Source organism: Parasteatoda tepidariorum, chromosome 2 (genome assembly GCF_982258835.1).
Source record: "Parasteatoda tepidariorum strain Cologne lab strain chromosome 2, Ptep-v5.0, whole genome shotgun sequence".
NCBI lineage: Eukaryota > Metazoa > Arthropoda > Arachnida > Araneae > Theridiidae > Parasteatoda > Parasteatoda tepidariorum.
Window position 1 is genome coordinate 116509382 of NC_141756.1, and position 20126 is coordinate 116529507.

The following is a 20126-nucleotide window of genomic DNA, read 5'->3' on the forward strand; positions in this document are numbered from 1 at the left end:
ATAAGTGTTCTCTGTTAAAATATATTTTATTCTATTTTTTTTTTTTGAATGAATGTAGTAACAAAATATATTTAATACCACAATTGGTGTCTTAAAAGACCTGAAATATATGATCAATAACCATTTTCAATTTCATGATTACTTTATTTAGCATTAATGTTTGAAATAAATAAAACAGTTTTCACTTGTGCGATGAATATTTTCAATCACAATTGCTAAAAAGAAATAATTTTTAAAAAAAACTGTTTCACAATGCATCATCTAGCTTCTACAAATCTGCCAAAAACTTTACACAAATTTACTCTTCGATATTAGAAATTAAATAATCATCTAACTAAATAAATCAGAGGTGAAACAGGTGGTTAAAAAAACAACCTCTAAACCTAACTAATAATTATGTGAACATTAATAAACGGTAAAGAGTTTTCAATTTGTTTGTAATGGAATGGTAATAAATACCTCAACAAAGCCACCCCTTTCTTTAGCAGCCAAGTACAGCCTGTAGAGATCAAGTGGCTGCTTGCTGATTGTGGGGCATTGAGAGAGAGGAGTACCTCTCTCCTCCTGATACATGATTAGTTTATCTAAAAATAATCTTCTATCAGGATCATCAGAGATATCGTACAATTTCAGCATACCGTCAGGACGCTGCAAAAATAAAAACACATTAATAATCTTTCTATATGTGATATTCTACTTATGAGATCAACCACTAAAATAAGATAACTAGATTTTGGTTCCTAGACTTATTAACTCATTGATTATAACCCTTTTTTAATAACAATACAATAATTCTAAGAGATTTGTACTTTCGACCAATCTAAACTCATTTCAAATATACAGATGTCTTGATTTGAATAGAGCTGCAACTGAACTAATTGCAGAGTATTGCATATTACTGCAAACAAAGCTTCATTCAGGACTCTAATTTGTTTCAATCCAAGCATTAAGGTTTCGTATGTCAACCATATAAAAATTAAAAATTCATTTTTTAATAGTTATTAAAGTAGTTTGCAATCATAAGAAAATTAAACTTTTTATACGAAGTTTGTTGTTTTAACAAGGTTTAACTCTATAATGAGTTTATCTTATGTTATGATCTGTTAATGAACACTAGAAGTATAATTTTATAAAATATCCAAATAATGCATTATTATTTTCAAAAGCACCATTAATAATAAAAATGAAATAATACAACATTATTTTTACCTTAATTGGGTGATGATCATAAACTTGATTATTGATGACCTAAAAAGTACAAATACATTAATTTAATTCAATCATTTAGAATTATCATATAATTTCAATATTACAAACTGTTCATTTTATACAAAGCATAATGAGTCCCTTAAGGAAAAACAAAATTGTTATGCTGATTTCATTCATTAGGAATAACAACATTGTTATGCTCATTTCTTTCAGAATTGTACTGACTTTATACTTTATTCAATGAAAAAAGGATTGTTGTGGCAAATAAATCTATTAGGGGGAAAAATGGCTAATAGGAAAAAAAACAAATGGCAAGCAAGAATTCAAAAATGCAATTTTAACTTCAGAATTCGAATTGTTTTAAAATTAAAATAAAAAAATAAACTATTTACATGTAAATTATTCCTATCTCATTTAATGGAATTTTTTTCTATTCCGTTTCTCTGTTTTTTTGTAGTTTTTTATTATTATTTAATATTCTGTTCACCAAGAATCTTCCCATTGGTCAGTAATACTCTATTATTATTTACTCTACAGGGGTGGGGGGAGGGGAGTAAGGGATGATTTGGTAGCAGTTCTCACCAAAGAAATGTAAAAGCTTGCTCGAAATAGACGTTTATTTATTTTTTAAATTTAGACCCATGAAATTCAGGGTATGTTGTCAGATTTTCCAACAAAAAATAAACACCTTTTAAGCACTTAAAATCCAAAATTTGCACTTTGAGAGGTCAACATTTTGTAAAAGAAAATACAAAATGTCATTCCCCAGTTTATAAGGAAAAAGAAAAAACTCCCTGTTATCAGAAGGTATTGTACTCACAGGACTAGCTGGCGTTCTGGGCCAACTCGGGCTAGAGACACTTTCGAATTCGTCGTGGAAGGACGACATAGATGCTGCCCCAGGTGACGGCAATGTATTTGGTGTCGGAGGATGAGACATCACAGGCTTATTGTTTGGCTTTGGCGTTTCAACCCGTTCCTCAGGTAAAGAAGATGATGCAGAGGCATTGGATGCTTGACTACCTTCATCCATCACTGGAGGGGGTGGTGGCAAACTCATGGAATTTCTTGACTGCTGCATCATATCTGGAACAGATGGACTGGAGACTGTAACTGCAGAAGGAACTGGACTGCTGATACTTTGAGTAACTGTTGTGGCAGACATACCTACACAAATGACATTTCAAACAATATATCAATCATACCTTGAGATAGCTGATAACATGCACACGAAATTAGACAATGATGCCTTACATGTTCAGGCATGAGAAAGGCAAAAAGAACAAAAGTAAATGTGTTATATTAACCCTAGCAACAATTTTTCTAGGACCCGGTTGGGTTCAAAATTGGCTCGATATCCGTCCTATGTGAACATACATCGAAGGACCAATATTGGTTTATTTACAACCAATGTTAGGGCTTATGTTGGCTGAATAATGACAACAAAATATCGAGTGAATTTGACAACTCCATATTGGACCAATATGGGTTGTAAGCGGCTGTAAAATATCGGGTGAATAGGCCAATATCGGAAAAATAAAAGCCCTTTGAACCCTTATTGAGATTCGTGAATATTAGTCCAATGAGGGCCCAAGTTATTTTGCTGCTTGAGAACTTTCACGGTGAGCTTCACATAAAATTATTTCCAGCCAAAACTGTTATTAGGATTTAACCTTACATAATATTACTAAACAATCTGGTAAAAACTTAATTTTACAGCAACCATAAGTTAAATAGAAATTTAAAAAAAAAAAAAAAACAGTACATTAAGTTGCAATGTTTACGGAATAAAATGATTGTTAAAATCTAAGCTTGAGTTTTATTCTAATAGACATTAATATCAAAAGGTTTGGGATTTTTTAATTGAGTAGATTTAAATTTTTATACAACAATCTGCTTATCATTAAGAAATAAAAATAGCATAACAATCTAAAACTTTAAAAAAAAAAATTACATTGCAACAAAACAAGTTATAAATAGTTACCAAATATTTAAATTTCCAGTTGGAAACAAATCGTGCATTCTTATTTAGTACTCAGTAATAAAAATTTAAGTATTTTTTAAAAAACTTGGGGTTTTCATCAAAAACCCAATAAACCACAGGTTTTTGATGAAAATCCTAGGTGGGCTTTTTGAAACCCTGTTCATTACAGATTGGCTTAATTTTTAGTACAATCATAAATTTCGGAACAATGTTACTGCTTTCTATAAATTTACAGTTTTTTATTACAAATTCAAATATTATACAAATTAAATTCTTCAAGATTTTTAAAAATAGTTTTTGTTCTAGTTCAAAAATTTTTCTTAATACATTTTTTAGGGTTTTACTTTATTCCCTCAAGCAGATGCATTACCATTCCATACGCTATTCTTTTAGAATGCTCTTCACTCTTTGCATAGAGTATCATTCTAGGCAAAAAGGCAGAATATATTCATGAAAAGACATTCTCATTGCCTGTACACACTTGAAATGTTATGTGTTATGTTTATTCATAATTTCAAACATTAATAGGCATTTAATTAATCAAAGATAGTTAAAACATTTTTTAATTACTTTAAAAAGAAAGTTATGAAAAAAAAAATAAACTGAACATTTTAGAATGGAAAAGATTTTGAACGGATTTCAATAAATGAGGTTCATTTCATTATGTATTAACAAGACTTATTCAAATATTCAAGCAATAATCTATACAAAAATTCCATTTCCACAGAATATAATTCGATTCCTAAAATGTACAAAACACAGGAGAATTTTAATTAAGCCAGTAGACCTGGATAAACTGGCAAAATTCAATAGTCTACCAGAAAAATCTAGTAGAGTTGGAAGCTATCCATCAGTAATCGCATCACCAGAATTTTTTTCTTAACTTCGAAAAAGAGAAAAGATACGATTATTTCAATCAAACAGCTAAAAAAATTTTTTAAAGCAGAAACTTTTTAAGAAAAATTTAAATTGTTGAAAATAAAGGTAACTTAGAATAGTTGTTGTTGTTAATTTACGTCGCACTAGAGCTGCACAACGGGCTATTGGCGACGGTCTGGGAAACATCCCGGAGGATGATCCGAAGGCATGCCATCACAATTTTGATCCTCTCCGGAGGGGATGGCACCCCCGCTTCGGTAGCCCGACGACCAGAGCTTGAAGTCGAGCACTTTACGGTAGCACAGTTTAACGAGGACCAATACCGCACACCCTTGGTCCCTACGCACACTGATCCAAGTGGTCACCCACCCACACACTGACTGTAGCCAGTGATGCTTGACTTCGGTGATCTGCTGGGAACCGCCTCTTAACGATCAGTCCACTGCGGGACGTAACTTAGAAGAGATTTTATATAAAAAAAATCCTACTAATGCTATCCCTGTATGAGTCATACAGAACACAGAAGCCTACTTAAGATCAAACCAAGCAACAATAACTGGTGAGTGGCACTTCCTTTTTTACAGCTGGAAAATTGAATATTTAACATTTGCCAGGCTTCTACCATTCATATGGGATATTTGTTAAAATTTTTGATTTGTGTTTCTTTTAATATTTCTCCCCTCCAATTTTTAAAGCAACTAAGTTACGAGATTCATGGTTTTGAATCAGTAATTTAAAATTACACATTTGTCAGTTCTTGGATTTTCTTTAAAATTTAATTTATTACAGTTTAAACTGATGAAAACCAATGTAAATGACGCTAAAAAGTTCTTTTAATGTTTATTGCACAAAAAGATTTATATAAAGAATCCTAAAACAGGTAAGTGCAAACTACTTAACAAGCTTCAGAAAATTTTGCTGATTGCAGAATTGTATTAGCACAGTTTTATATTTGAAAAAAAAATTAATAGAGAGTTTAAAATATTGCACACTTTATACCCCAAATTCTGTTTGGGTGATGGACATGTATTTTGAATGCATCAAAATACACTACTTAATAGAGTAAATATCTATAATCAGTTTATTTATAAAAATTAAATGCTGACCGAACTGTGTAGTGGTCAGAGAGCTGACCTATAAACAGAAAGGTCCTGGGTTCAAATCCTGGACAGGGCATAGATGTTCTTTCATTCTCTGTACTATCTGTTCTTACTGAGGAAGCAACAACGGCTCACTTAATAGGGTGCCCCTGAAAGAGTGGCCAACAAATCTGACCTACTGATACCAGGAACGACGAGTGCTTATCAGGTGAGCATTGGAGGGGGGGGGAATGTTTAAGCCATATTTAGAATTCTCTCCTTGTTCTTTGCAGGGTTCCAAAAAAAAAAAACCTACCCAGTAAAACTTGGGGGAGTTATAATGTGATTTTCTAAAATTGATTTCTTTTTTATCCTCTGTTTATTAAAGAGCTATTCTATTGAAATATATATGTAGTCTAGTCTAAAAAAATGAGCCTATGGTGAAAAAACTAACAACAATCTGAAAAGAAAAATAATTTGGAGAGTCACATTTGTTAGCTAGATTTAACTGCATGGTCATTGATTAGTCACTGCCTTTAATTCAATTTCTATGCAGCAAAAAAAAAAAAAAAAAAAAAAAAAAAAAAATCCTGAAATATTTATTAAGATTAAAATATAAATAAAAGTAATTTAGTGTTAAAATAAGTTACAAATGTGTGATGTATGTGAGTACATATAACATTTTGCATTCAGAAAAAACTTTTTTCAGACTTTTGCACCAATTTATTTGTATTAATTAATATTAATAAAAGCTCCCTGCTCTCTCTTTTGAAAAAAAAAAACTCAATAAAACATGAAAAACCCAGAAAAGCCTAATAAAATCCTGAAAAACCGGGGTTTTTTTGCATATCTGGTTCTTCGACAAATGAATTTGATCAAGAAGGGAATGTTACTAACCCATTGCAGAAGAGGAGACAGGAGGAAAAGCAGCCATCGAAGAAGGAATGGATGATCCCTCACAGTTTGAAGATGAAGGAATGGATCCCATTGATTGAGATGAAGGTGTGCTTGAAGGTGGAGGCATAGGACTATCCTGGGCAGAACCTGGTGGCACAGGACTGATGGCAGAGTTGTAACTATTGTAGATTTTTTGCTGCAAATGTTGTCGTAGATACATGGGTGATTGGCGAGTAGTGGAGGAAGAGGCCGCAGCAGCAATCACAGCTGCTTGCGCTGCAGCTTGAGCTCCGCCTGCTGTGGGAGGAGGCATGTTAGATGAGGACTTTGGGTACTGGTTAGGTGGTGGCATCATACTGTTTGCACCATATCCACTGGCAGGAGCATTAGAATACTGTGCACTGTTGTAGCCTCCTCCGGTACTAGGTGGAGTGCCATAATTGGAGGACGTAGAACCAGGTAATCGGTGAGGTGGCATTTGTGACGTATTAGGATATGAAGGACCAGGATAGTTGTTTTGCGGTTGATTTCCGTAATTATGCAAGCCTACAGAGCTCGGGGGCCGATGATAACCACCTGGAATACATATTAGAAAATTATAAGCATTAAAATAATTATAAGTTCAACTTATTAGTTAATAAAACAATGGATTACTTAAGTGCCATAAACATTTAATAAATAAAATAAGTAACAATTACAAAAAAAAAGAATTTTATTTTGTTGTAGACCATAGGTTTCCTAGCTTACATCCCACTTGGCCTAGACAAACATTTTTCAACTCCTTTAAAAAGAGGCATGTTTATCAGGTTATCAGGAAATTTTTTAAAAAAAACGTTTAATGTTTTCAATAAAATAGACTTTAAATTATACCACTAATTTGTTCAAATTCTTGCCGACGAAGAACTTATATTTTTATTTATTCATTGGAAGTATAAAAAAATTGTTAAGAGCTAGCTTGAAAATGAATTCAAATATGGATTTCCCTTCAATTTAAATTAAATAATCAATTTTATATTATCATAGCTACAACAGGGAAGGCTGATAGCATACCTGCCAACAATGGAGAAATAAAATAACAGATTTTACTAGCGACATTGTTTTAGGCTACGAGTAAAGTTTTGATACATCATCAGTGTTTTCACTACAGCGCGAGAACGCGAGAATCTCGCATATTTTTTTCTTTTCTCGCATTAAAAAATTATTACTGCGAGAAATTCGCGCATTCTATAAATCAATTTCAAAATTCGCGAATTTCTCGCATTTTGGAAGAAGCTTCGAATTACTATTTAGAACAAAATCCGTTTGACTTTTCTTCCTTGATCTCTCATTATTTTCAACATTTGCTCCGTTATCTAGCTTCCCTATTTACCAGTATTGTTCAGAACCTTTTCGAACAACAGAACACAACCGAACCACGGAACACCTTTCAGAACACATTTCTCTGCAACTGCGTGTTTATCATAGGTAAAGTTTTTTCATGTAAGACGTTCAAATTTTTTATGCACTAATGTAAGAGGGACAAATACCTAGTAAAGGCAAAATCTTCTATGATGATGCAGCAAGAATATTCAATGCTTTAAAAAATAGAAGACGTTAAAAATGTATTATAATAAAAGAAATAATTTTTTTTCCAAGTCTATTTGTGTTTTTTAAGTTTTTGGAAATCTCACTTAACTTTCTGAAATCTCACCCTGTTTTTGAGAAAGGGTGAGAAATTCTCACCCATTTTTTTTCTATGATGAAAACACTGATCATGCATAATCATGTACATCATGCATAATTCAAAATTGAAAATAATATAAGCACTTACATTAGCAAAGTAAAAATATATGCATATAAATATTAATCCAAAAAATATTTTTTTAAATCCTTATTTGTAATTACTTTAACTATTAACACTCAACATACTGCAGCACTGGCAATAGCACTCATACACTATCTGTTAAGGAATAAGAGAAATATTTTTGACATTAGCGGATATATTATCACCATATTCATTTTTTAAAATTTCTTTTACAAATATGGAAAAATTTGAGAATATACAGGTAAACAGGAGACAGTCATAAAATACAGGAGTCTCCATTAAAAATCAGGTGACATGACAGGTATGTGACAGTTATTGATAGACAAGCAATTTATTATTGATAGTTAAAAATATTTTAATTAATTTAAAAAAGGAGTTCTGAACCAAAATAAACTAAAAATTACAGAAAAAAATAAAGAAAAGCATTAAACTGATTACGATTATTAGAAGTAGCTTCATTATGTACAGGGTATCTGCTATATCTAGAGTTTTCAAATCCATGACTTTCTATTATTTTTCATGACTTCCACCAAACACTTTCCATGACTTACACAAGTTAATACTTTATAACTCAATATAGTCATAAGAAGATTGGAATGAGTTTCTTTCTTAAAAAAAACATTGTTTTATATGAGAAATGCTTTGCACATTTTTTAATAAACCAATTTTAAAAAAACCAATAGAAAAGAACTGAACTATTAAACAAATTGTAAAAAATAACCCAGCAGTTGAAGGCAACAAACATACACACTAGCCTTTCCAAAGCTAAAATTTTTTAATCTAATAAAATTAAAATAGGCTATTTTCAAAAGGTCAATTTTGGAGATTATGTTAATTTAATTTCATAGAAACAAAAGTATCAACATCATTCCATGTACTATCAAATTACAATAAATATATATGTTGTGATATTAGCAGTCAAGGTTGAATGTTCAGACAGGCAGACAGCAGTTGGAAGGAAAAAAATATTTTTAGTATTCAGATCACTTTCTAGCATTGACGGAGCTCAAATTGAGCTCCAAAATCTGTGTGATTTAGTTTTTATCCTAAGGAAAGTAGCATATGTATTTCCCTCAATTTTAGTGATTTCAGGGAAAAAGGAAAACATTAATAATTATAATTGGTTTATTAAATAGGTCGAGCGGTTCCAAAAAAAAAGCAAAGGGAAAAATGTCTTACTTTTAATTAACGCATACTTGAACAAAAAAATAGATTAATAGACAGGATGTGAATTTTAAAGTGTGAGAAAGAGTGTTTCGTTTTGAATAACAAATTTAGAAAAGGGTTTACAGAAAAGGAATAACATAAAAAGATAAATAAAAGTTTTTATGTAAGATATATATAGAAAAATTCAAAATAATTAAAAAGAATAAATAAAAGAATAAATAAAAAAACATTTAAAATAGAAACAAAAGTATTAACTTCAAAATTTTTCAAACAGAAATCATTTGTAAAATTAGGTTTCACTAAAATATTTATTAGGCTAAAACCATTTTTGCTTAATATATTTTTCGTTTTAATATAAAAAAAATTTATTTTTAATATAAATACATATAAAAAATAAAATATATTAATTACATGTTTATTAAGTTATATGGTATTAGATACAAGAACACTCTTATAATTAAACCCAAAAACTTCAAACTATCTATTCTTGATTTAGTGTGCTTTCTTTTTATCATTTATTTATATCATACAAAACTGCTAAATATAAAATTCTAAATATATATATATATATATATATATATATATATATATATATATATATATATTCTTTTTAAATCATAGACAGGAAAAAATATTAACGTCAAAAATTAGTCTTAACAAAAATTTTAGTTTTAAACATTTCACATAGGATAATAAATTTTGTTTATATGATAGACCACGATGAGAGATTTAAAAAACATAGTGATTAAAAACATTGATGTGTGATTTTGATCATGTTGCGTTATACTTTAAATTGCAAGAATTTGGTTTCAGGTGTGATTTTTGAATCACGTGAATATAAATCACAATGTGTGATTTTTTTAAATCACCCAAACATGGATCGCACTATGTGATTTTTGAAGCGCACTAATACTAATTACGATGTGATACTTTTTAAACCGCATAGATCCAGATCCAGATATGTGGTATTTAAATTGCAGAAACAGGGATTGCCCTATGTGATTTTTAAATCAAGTGAATATAAATAACGATGTGCGATTTCTAAATGACACAAATACGAATCAGATTTCTAAAAATCCAAATCCTGATTAAAGATTTTTAAATAACATGAATATGGATCACTTAGTGCAATTTTTAAATCAAGTAAGTATGGATCGTGCAGCGCAGTTTTTAAATCACGTGAATGCGATTAGCGATGTGGGATTATAAATTTGCACTAATATAGATCACATGCTTGATTTTTAAATCACACAAATGCAGATCATGATATGGGATTTTTACATCACACGAAATGCAGATCACATTGTGCTGCATTTAAATCATGTCAATATAAATTGCAATGCAGAGGATTTTCAAATCGACGAACAGGGATAAGGGCGCCAATACCCTAATTTAGTGTTTCCCAAACTTATGAGTTTTGTGTACCCTTTCTAAATTTTTCGTAACGCTATGTACAATTCATAAAAAAATTTATGTATTATTTACTATAAAAAATTTGCACAAAAGTTAAAAATCACAACAGGCTGTTGACACCACTAATTATTAACTATTAATTCTGCAAAAAATATCCAATAGAAAAATACCTATTTGTAAATTTTCATGGCAAGCTTTGTTTTTAAATAAAACTTTTCAAAATTTTCGTTTGTTGCAAGATATTTCGCATAAGAACACATACCCCCACTAAACTGTTCCTATACCACCTGGGGGAAACGCTGCCCTACCACACTTTGGGAAACGCTGCCCTAAATCCATGACGAACTGACAATATCCATGACTTTTTTTAGTATTTATCACTGAAAATCTTGACTTTCCATGATAATTTCTGATCAAGGTCAAAATCAATAAATTTCTATGAATTCAATGACTCTCCAGTTGCGCGGATACCCTGTATGTATTAGTAATAGTAGATAAATATTCAAACAAGCAATAAATTATGAAAAAGTTCGTTCTTACCAAGGATTTTTTTTAAATTAATTTTAGGGAATTATTTAACCTGTACAAAATCCAGCAGAATTTTTATTAAACTAGAAGACCACTAGAAACTGGCAAATCCAGTAGTCTACTGGTAAATTCAGTAGAGTTGGCAGTTAAGTATTAGAAATCACATGTTTTATATACAGAGTTGACAGTTATATCCACACAATGAAATAAAAAGGAATATATACCCTGAGCATAGTGAGCTGAACTCTGGGAAGGATAAGGTGCCATGTGAGAATTACTACCACCCATCATGTTTTGATGCATTTTATTTCCATACATTGCTGGAGGGGCCATTTGTTGACTATAACCTGTCAATAAAATAACATATTAATATAAACAGAAAAACTTCTTTTCTTTAAAAAATTAATTATAAAGTAGTTAGAAAATGTCATTATTTTTTTGAACTCTAGAATTGAATCATTTCTTATAAACAGAATCAGCAAATTACATGTTCTGATCATAAGACCACTATTTTATTACTATTTTTCTTACTCAAGATTTTTATTGCAAGCATTTTACTATGCAAGTAAACATTTAAATAATTGTGAACAATCCTATACATTACTATTTTTAACAGGGACGCCACTGTGTTCTCCCTGCATATATTATACATAATGCATTAAGAGGAAGGAAACACAAAATCACTGTGCAAATGTGTGAACTCTCTGCATTTTCCCAGTTTATAAGGAAAAACACAAAATTTCCTCAATTTTTCCTGTTATTTTAGATGATTTTCTAATTCCTGTGGAGTGGCAACATTGCTTAACAATGCTATGATTAAAGAATTTTGCAAGTTAAAATCAATTTAAAGAAACTGAATTTTCTATTCTCCTTCTAAAACTCCTCACCTCCGTGTCAGAATCGCGATCACATTGTCACAGAACGTTACAGAGCTCTTGCAGAAAGAATTTCCCTTTAGAAAGCTTAAAAAAAAATTGGTTTTCTTTTCTTTCACTGATTTTTACGATTAATTATTATTTTTATTTTTTTATGTGATGATGATTTACGAAATGCGAAAAAAGAAATAATTAGTGTGTTTTCCTCTCAAAAAATGTTAGAATATCACATACGACATTAGAATAAAAAAATATTACATATTCATTTTAAAAAAAACTATAAACAATTTTATTATATCCAAATAGGCTTTTCTTTGTAAATACAACATTTCTGTTACTTTAAATTTAATTAATAGCATATATATATTAGTTATTATTAAAAGTATCTTGCAGAAAGATATTAGTGTTAAAGAGGTTTGTTGCAGAAAGGCCAAAAAAAATTCTTCAACAGGGCTTCCCACATAAAATACCATATTTACTTTAAAATATCCTTCGAGAATAATTCTTGAAATAACAAATGTTTTAGAATAAACAAGACACTTTTTTTACATTTTGTGGGCATCCCACGAGAGGGACAAAATTACATGAAACAGTCATAATAGTTTCTTAAATTTCACACAGAAGAAAACAAAAATTCTTAAATCTGTTAAATGCCTACAAGAGATTTATAATTTTTATCCCTTTCTAGTTTTGAACTTTAGGAAATTGATAATTCACAAAATATTTCTTAAAATATTGAGGGGGACTGTGAAACAATGCTCAAAACACCAAATTCTAGCAATTTCAGAATGGTTTATTAAATCACGATGAAAATCAGATGAAATAGGCGGAATTCTGTGGATTTCAGGACAGTGACATTTCTGATTAAAAGAATTAAAACAAGAAACTGAATCAGTACCTGTAGTTAGCATAATTGAAGCAGAGGTTTTATATACTGAGGAGTACAATGAAAAGATAAAAACACGAAATTTAAATAGTTTTGTTGGTCATCTTTATTTTCCTTCTTTAGTAGAATGTTAGAAATCACTTTTGTTTTCCCAATTCCAGTCTGGCTAGTCATGAGAACGAGTGCCTATTTTTGAGCACTCGAAACACGTTACCATATTTTATTTGTGTAAGGTAATAGGTGTTCTCTTCAAATAGAAAAAAATATTTCTATGGTCTTTCTTAATTTTAAATTTTACTAAAATTTCTCGTAAATGTAGGGGTTTAAGAATATAACAAAAACATTAAGTAAATAAAAATATAAATTTAATACTCAAGAATTACTTTATTTGAAAAATAAAATAAGTACATACTTGAGAAACAGCTTGTCATTTCAAAAATATGATACCTCAAACAACATATATTGACAATAACTTTTTATTCTTCAGATAATTATTACAGATTCCTGATCAAAACTGAGTCATTTCTTACTGACAAATATTTTCTTTTCTCTTATGGTGGGTTTCCGTTTCATTAATTTTGCTCTCAAATTATACAATTATGTTTTTAAAATAATTTAAAAGCTTTTAAAAGTTAAACACGTCAAACAGAAATTTAAATTGTGCTTTCTATATCAGAATTAGAGTAATAGTTTCAAAGTCTTACTGGAATCCTAGACTTCACAACATATTTTGATAATTAAGGAAAATGTTCATTCTTGAAAAAGAAACAACTATATGATGCTGCATGATCGTTGGATTCGATTGAACCAAAAAAAATGGCACATTTTATACTGACGTGCACTTACCAAATCAAATGCAAGATAAGGAATTTTTAAATTTATTACACTGCAGAAGAGAATCATCTGCAAGAAACAATATTTACTATTCTAAATGTAAATAGAAAAACATATATTTGTTACGATTTTTAGATATTACTTTTATTAATTCTTATTACTTGTTAATTGATCATTTAACAACTTTTGTTTTCCTCATTTTACACAATTTAAGAAAGCAAACAAAAAGAATGCTGTGCAGCATATTTTCAAGAGTTGGTGATGCTGATAGGCTGGGAGCTTAGCATCAGAGCGCCCCATTTCATCATATACCCAGGCCATCACTACCCTTTAATCCCCATTTACTTGAAGCTTGATAGCATGTGATGCCGCAGGAGATATGAAAACTGTTTTAACACTAAATGTTCTAAAAATCAGACCCCAAGCAGCAAAATAATTTGGACCTTCATTCACGAATCTTGGCTAAATATACGTTCAAAGGGCCATTATTTTTCCGACATGGGCCCTATATAGAATTGTCAGCTTCACCCGATATTTCACAATCATTATTCAACCAATATAAGCCCTATATAGACTGATATTGAGGCTGCATAGGACCCATATTTGAAAATCTAGACATCCCAATATTGGTCCCTCAAAGCATGTTCACATAGGATCCATATTTAGCCCAACTAGGGCCAAGGTATAATTGTTACTAGGGACATTGTCTCAGTGGCGTAGTGAGCTTAACTCGCGCCCGGGGCACAATACCTTTTTAGCGCCCCCCCCTACTCGGAAACCATATAATATTATACGTAAAATATACTCGCAAATCAATAAATATGTATATAATCATCTAGAATTAGTTCAAAAGATACCTATTATTTATTTTATATATTTATAAAGAAATATTTTAAAAACACGCAGTTTTAAAACAATAAAAAGTAAATATTTATTATCTCTAAGGAGATACGTATTTTTAACAATAGTATGATTATAATACATTTATAAAACTAAATACTATGTATAAATTTTCCTTACTTTTGATGAAGCAAATTTATTAATAATATCATCAAAGGTGATCATTTCAAATTTTTCTCCTTCCACACTTAAAAATGCTAGGTCACTTAGGCGATCTTGTCCCATCGTTAGTCGTAGATATGTCAAAATTAATTTTAATTTGCTGAATGAACGTTTGCAGCTAACAATTGATACTGTGATAGTCAGGAGTATTTGAAGTGCCACTCTCAGGTTTGGAAAAACATCTTCTCCATACTAGATTATAAAAGTAAGAAATTCTAATGGAGTTTTGGGTTCAATTTCTTTTCTACTGCGGAGTAACATTTTGCAGTCACATATTTCGATAAAGAGTTCTATTCCATTGAAATCTGTATTATAAAATTCACTCAAATGTTTGCAATTTTTTTCAAGGTCGTTATCAACATTATCCTCGTTTAATAAATTTTCAAAGTCTAGTAGAAATCCAAATTTGAAATTAAGATCACTTTATCGTGTACATATTTCTTGTTGGAGACGATCAAGAACGCTTTTCCTAACGCGAGAAATTTCACTTTCTGCTGAAAGACCAATATCTCGAGCCAATTCTTCGGGCATTTTGCGTCGTCTTCTTACACGCATTGTTGTATCATTATCCCATTTTTCACAAAGAAACTTCGCTTTTTCGATTGCCTCTTCACAGAGCTTGTCTCGAATTTCGGCTAGTTCAGTCGTTAATGATTCAAGATCATGGAACGCTTCTCTAAAATTCAGTCTAGGATCTTGTAATCTTAGCTGCACACGATCATTCCTCCTTAAGATTTCATACCAGAAATGAACTGAAGTTATGAAACTAAAAGTTAGTACATTTTGCAACAGAATTGTAGCTTCACTGCTAGTGTCACTTGTAGTGGTAGTGTCCTCTGCTAATTTTTCAAATACTTCTACTATATTCTCTAGCCCAGTCATGTCAAATATACGGCCCGCGATCGCGATATGTCACAGAAAGGAGAATAGTGTTTTTTAGAGCTTTTAGACTTCACTCGATTCCTCTACGGAAGTTTTAAAATGTGCACACTACATTTACAAGTAATTTCAAGGGCAGCGCGTGCCTAGACAAGCGAGAGAGGTAGACAGTAACGACATTTCTTAGCAGCAAGCGGAATCATCGACTGGAATATACTTAACAGCACAACTACGGATGGCGCTACTGCCATGGCTGTCAATCATTCGGGCGTTGTAACTAAATTAAAACAGAAAACATCAGAAAATTTTGTGGGATTTCCCTGTATAATTCATCAGGAATCATTGGCATCCAAGCATTTAAAAATGGACCATGTCATGCTACCTATAATTAAAAATGTAAAATTTATAAGGAGCAGAGGACTAAATCACCGACAGTTCAGGCAGTTTTTACAAGATTTGGACGAAAAAATTTTTGATGTCCCTTATTTCCCTGAAGTTCGTTGGCTCAGTCGAAGAGTAGTGGATGGAAACTTTTTTATTGTTAAAATCAACATCTACAAACCTAACGACTTAGGACATTTGTTCTCGATGAGAGATATCAGGAGTTGAATCAAACAAAAGTCTATAATATTAATTTCTTTTGATATCATTTATTAGTTGATTTCGAACTGTAGATGCCAGAAGATGAATGAATTCATTTTGAATCTGTGTTGACAAATATGAGACAGTTTTTGGATTTTCTGTGGCATGTTTAAGATGATTTGCTAGTAGCGGATCAAACTGAGCTAAGTCTAAGTAAAGATAATAGGTTTCCTACATTTGTACCATCTTGAAGTGCTAGTTTTTCAGCAAGGCCTCATTATTTGTTTTATTACTTACCAAGAATGCCTTGAACTTGAAAGGTGAACACAGTGAAATATACACTATAATTTATGCTAACATTAAACTTATAACATTTAATATTTCATAACATTTCATTTTTATTCTAAGCAGAGCGCGATGACAAGGGCGCAAAACTGAAAAATACACACACAAAATAACTTAAACGTTAATATTTCGAGTACTTCTCGAATTTGTTGCGGACTCCCGCAACCTGTCGCAAGTTGCACGGATACGTACAGCCACAGATAAAAGTATCCGGAAAGTAACAATTAGAGAATTATTTATTTTTTAATACAGATAATTCTCAGGCACACAACAAATACGGCGTTTGTGTTCTTTCCTAGAAACGACAAAACGCTGTATTTGTTCTGTGCCTGAGAAGTATCTATATTAAAAAATAGACGATCCTTCAGTTGTTATTTTCGGGATATTTTTTTCAGTGACTGTACATATAAGTACATAAGAGTGTTGTTGTTATCGTTTTAAAATAACAAGCGTAAGCTACATAGCGTTTATAGAAATAAAAATAATTAGTGTTCTGAAAGAAAGAATGTTTGTACTTTGTACACAGCAAATATTCATTATGACATATTATTTCATCAGACAAATCAAGAAAGGAGGAGATAATTTATGTAACCACACAGCGTAGATGCTATAAGGAAGTGCAGACAGACACAGGTCGAGTCAGTCCTGCCAGTAGAAAAGACGTGCCATTTCCATTATGAATATATTATTACACTTTTATTTAGACTATTAGTGTTCCTTTTTATTTACGAATTAGCATTTATTATATTACACTGGCACTAAATTTAAAATATATTTTCCAGAAATCAATTATAATAAAAATTATCCTACAATTTTTTGTTTTGCGGACCATTTGGCGCCCCTTTGCGAGTAGCGCCCGGGGCATGATGACCCCCCTTGCCCACCCCTCACTACGCCACTGCATTGTCTCGCAAAGACAACTCTCTGTCCTGCAGGAGCGTAATGATTTGCTCTCCATGTCAAGATGCAAATTTTTGTCTATCCTAGCAGGGTTCAAGTAAAAGAGTGGTGAAAATCAGAAGACTTATATTTAAGACCCTTTTAAGCAAGAATTGGAATTGAACACTTATACTGATTGGTAAATGTGCAGTGAATAATTTAGAATACCTTGTGATGCAGCCATAGGTGATTGTGGCATTTGTGGTTGCCCACTGTTACTTTCAGACTGAGTGGAAGAGGGTCGAGGAGGCATGGGAATGTTTGGCTGTTGGCCTAAAAAAGACATTGAACACATATAAATCAATAGGGTCAATATAAAGAACAAGTCAGTAACAGTTTATGAGAAAGGTACAAAATACAGCATGCCCTCATAGATAAGTCAAAAAACTAATCTAATGATTTTTTAAAAAAAAAAATTTAAATAATTAAAGTAAAAACAATTAACAAAATAACTGACAATTTTATTAGCAAATTAATAAAAAATATTGAGCACGATCAGAACAATTTTTAAAAACACATCTCTTTAAAGCAATGTTTTTATGACAAAGGGGAGAAAATGGTTTTATGATAAACAGAACTATAATGAAAGTTCAAAAAAATGCTTTTAAGACAAAATAAAATGAACTACGGTTTTACTTTTATTATTTATTGCTTAGATAGAGATAGGGTCTAGAGTTACAATTAGTTTTAAAATTCTCTGTATGTAGTATGCTATTTTTTTTATAATTATCTTTGATGACTTGTTTTACCAAAGGACAGTTTGATTAAAACTGAATGAATATCAAACCCTCGAGTTTTCGGTCTTTCTACAGGGTAATTCAAAATGAATATATCAATTACAAACTGCTATAATTATTGAATGAAAAATAATTTATAGACAAGCATAACATAGAATGCGGATGGAACTTCAAAATTTAACGTAAGGTGCAGTGATGCGAAATCCTGCGCCTGCGCGAGCACTTCAGTAAAAATGGCAAGTCCCTTGCAAAAAGCATTCCGCATTGTTAGAATTTAACAATTGCCATTCTTTCATCACAGTGCAGAGAAGATTTCGTCAGCATTACAATCAAGAGCCTCCAAATGGGAAAAACATACGCAGATGGCATAGGATGTTTGAAGAAACGGGGCGCTTGTGTCGGTGATTGCACAAAGGCTTCAGAATATATGCCGTGAAGTGTACTACCGTGTAGATGGTGCCCATGTGACCAAGGGATATCACATAGAAAATCTATGACGCATGTATACAAAAGTTCCTTCTATATCCTGAGTAAATTATACGATCAATACTTTTTCATTAAATAGTCCCCGAGGCAGAATACCTTTGAGCTTTCTGCGACAATTCTCTCTAGTACTAATGCCTTTCCGAGAGACATTTTTAATAGTAGCAAATATTGATGTTATTGATTTAAAGTAACAGAAGCACTTTCTGTTTACAAAAAAGCCTTCATATATAGAACAGAACAGTATATATTTTTTAAAATTATAAATGTAAGAATTTTTTTTTTAAATCTAAATATAAAAGAATAGATATTCTAATAATATTGGCGATAATCTACTGTTCTAAAAAATATTTGTATAGTTAAAATTCTGTTATTTGGAAATTACTTTTTATAATATCAATCTGAAATTCCAGCTAAAGTCAATCATTGCAGAATTTTTTTATTCACAAAAGAAAGTGTTTAAAAAAAAATTTAGGAGCCCCTCTGATATGCAAGAAAGGCATCTTTTGAATATAATTCTGCAGAAAGAAAAGAAAAAAAAGTTCAGAAGGAGAAAAAATATTTCAAAAAAATCTGCAGATAAAAAAAAAAATAATTAAAATTTAAAAAAACTACTTTGCCTCCCAAATAAAAAAATTTTCGAAGGAACTATGTAATGTTCTGCAACCATGTCGCTGTGTTGCCACGAAACTGTAAATCAGTTATAGCCGTTTGTAATTGTTACATTCATTTTGAATTAACATGCATTTCAGATAGCTTAAAGTTAAAAATTAGCAAACTTATATGCAATCTATTTGTTGAAACATTTTTAAAAAGAAAATCAATTTAATGTTATAGTTTCTCTGCATCACTCAGCTAAATAAATACATTAACAAACAAAAGATTATAATATACCAATTAGATAATTTAATTGCTTACAATAACAAATCTCACTAATTATATTGGCATCTGTAACTTAAAATCCTAATTATGCAATGCAGTTTGAACTTAATAATCCACATTCTTCTTAATAATCTACTTCTTAACAAAAATAATCTGAATAAAATAGCTTCAATTACTTGATTCTGTACAAAAAAAAAGGCACCTAATACTTATCTCCATATTTTTATCATATAAAATGTATCTGCTACATTTTAGATTTTCAAATTCACGACTTTCCATGACTAATTCCAAGAATTTTTCATGACTTAACGAAGTTACTATTTTCTCCGACAAAAACACAACAATAAATTTAAAAAAAACATTATAACAACATGAATTGAAATGATAGGTATAACCAAAACTATTATACTCTGCATCTTCATATTTATAGATTTTAAATTTAAAAAAAACAGAGTAAAGAAAGAGTTGAAGTAATAAAATAGCTGAAAAAATAATAAAGCAAGTATTTTTTTCTGCAGAATTCCATTCTAAAGATACTTTTCTTGTTCATCAGTAAGGAAAGAAATACTCCTGATTCTATTCCTGATCCTATTCTCATTTCGCAATTAAAAAAAATTGCCAATGATTGGCTTGCGTCAGCTAGAATTTGAAAAATTGATTAA

General features: G+C 30.8%; 1 protein-coding gene across 4 annotated transcripts in view; it reads right to left on the reverse strand.

The window, feature by feature from the left end:
* The window catches only part of LOC107455734 (trithorax group protein osa), a 139306-nt gene that overhangs the window by 33240 nt on the left and 85940 nt on the right, over nt 1-20126 (reverse strand). For all 4 annotated transcript variants that reach the window (XM_087158145.1, XM_087158144.1, XM_087158147.1 and 1 more), the window contains 6 exons: nt 17531-17635; nt 11185-11307; nt 6049-6624; nt 2030-2376; nt 1210-1248; nt 460-648 (listed from right to left, as the gene is read on the reverse strand). In XM_087158145.1, the coding sequence (XP_087014271.1) occupies nt 460-648; nt 1210-1248; nt 2030-2376; nt 6049-6624; nt 11185-11307; nt 17531-17635 (1379 nt within the window). The remainder of the gene's footprint in view (nt 1-459; nt 649-1209; nt 1249-2029; nt 2377-6048; nt 6625-11184; nt 11308-17530; nt 17636-20126) is intronic.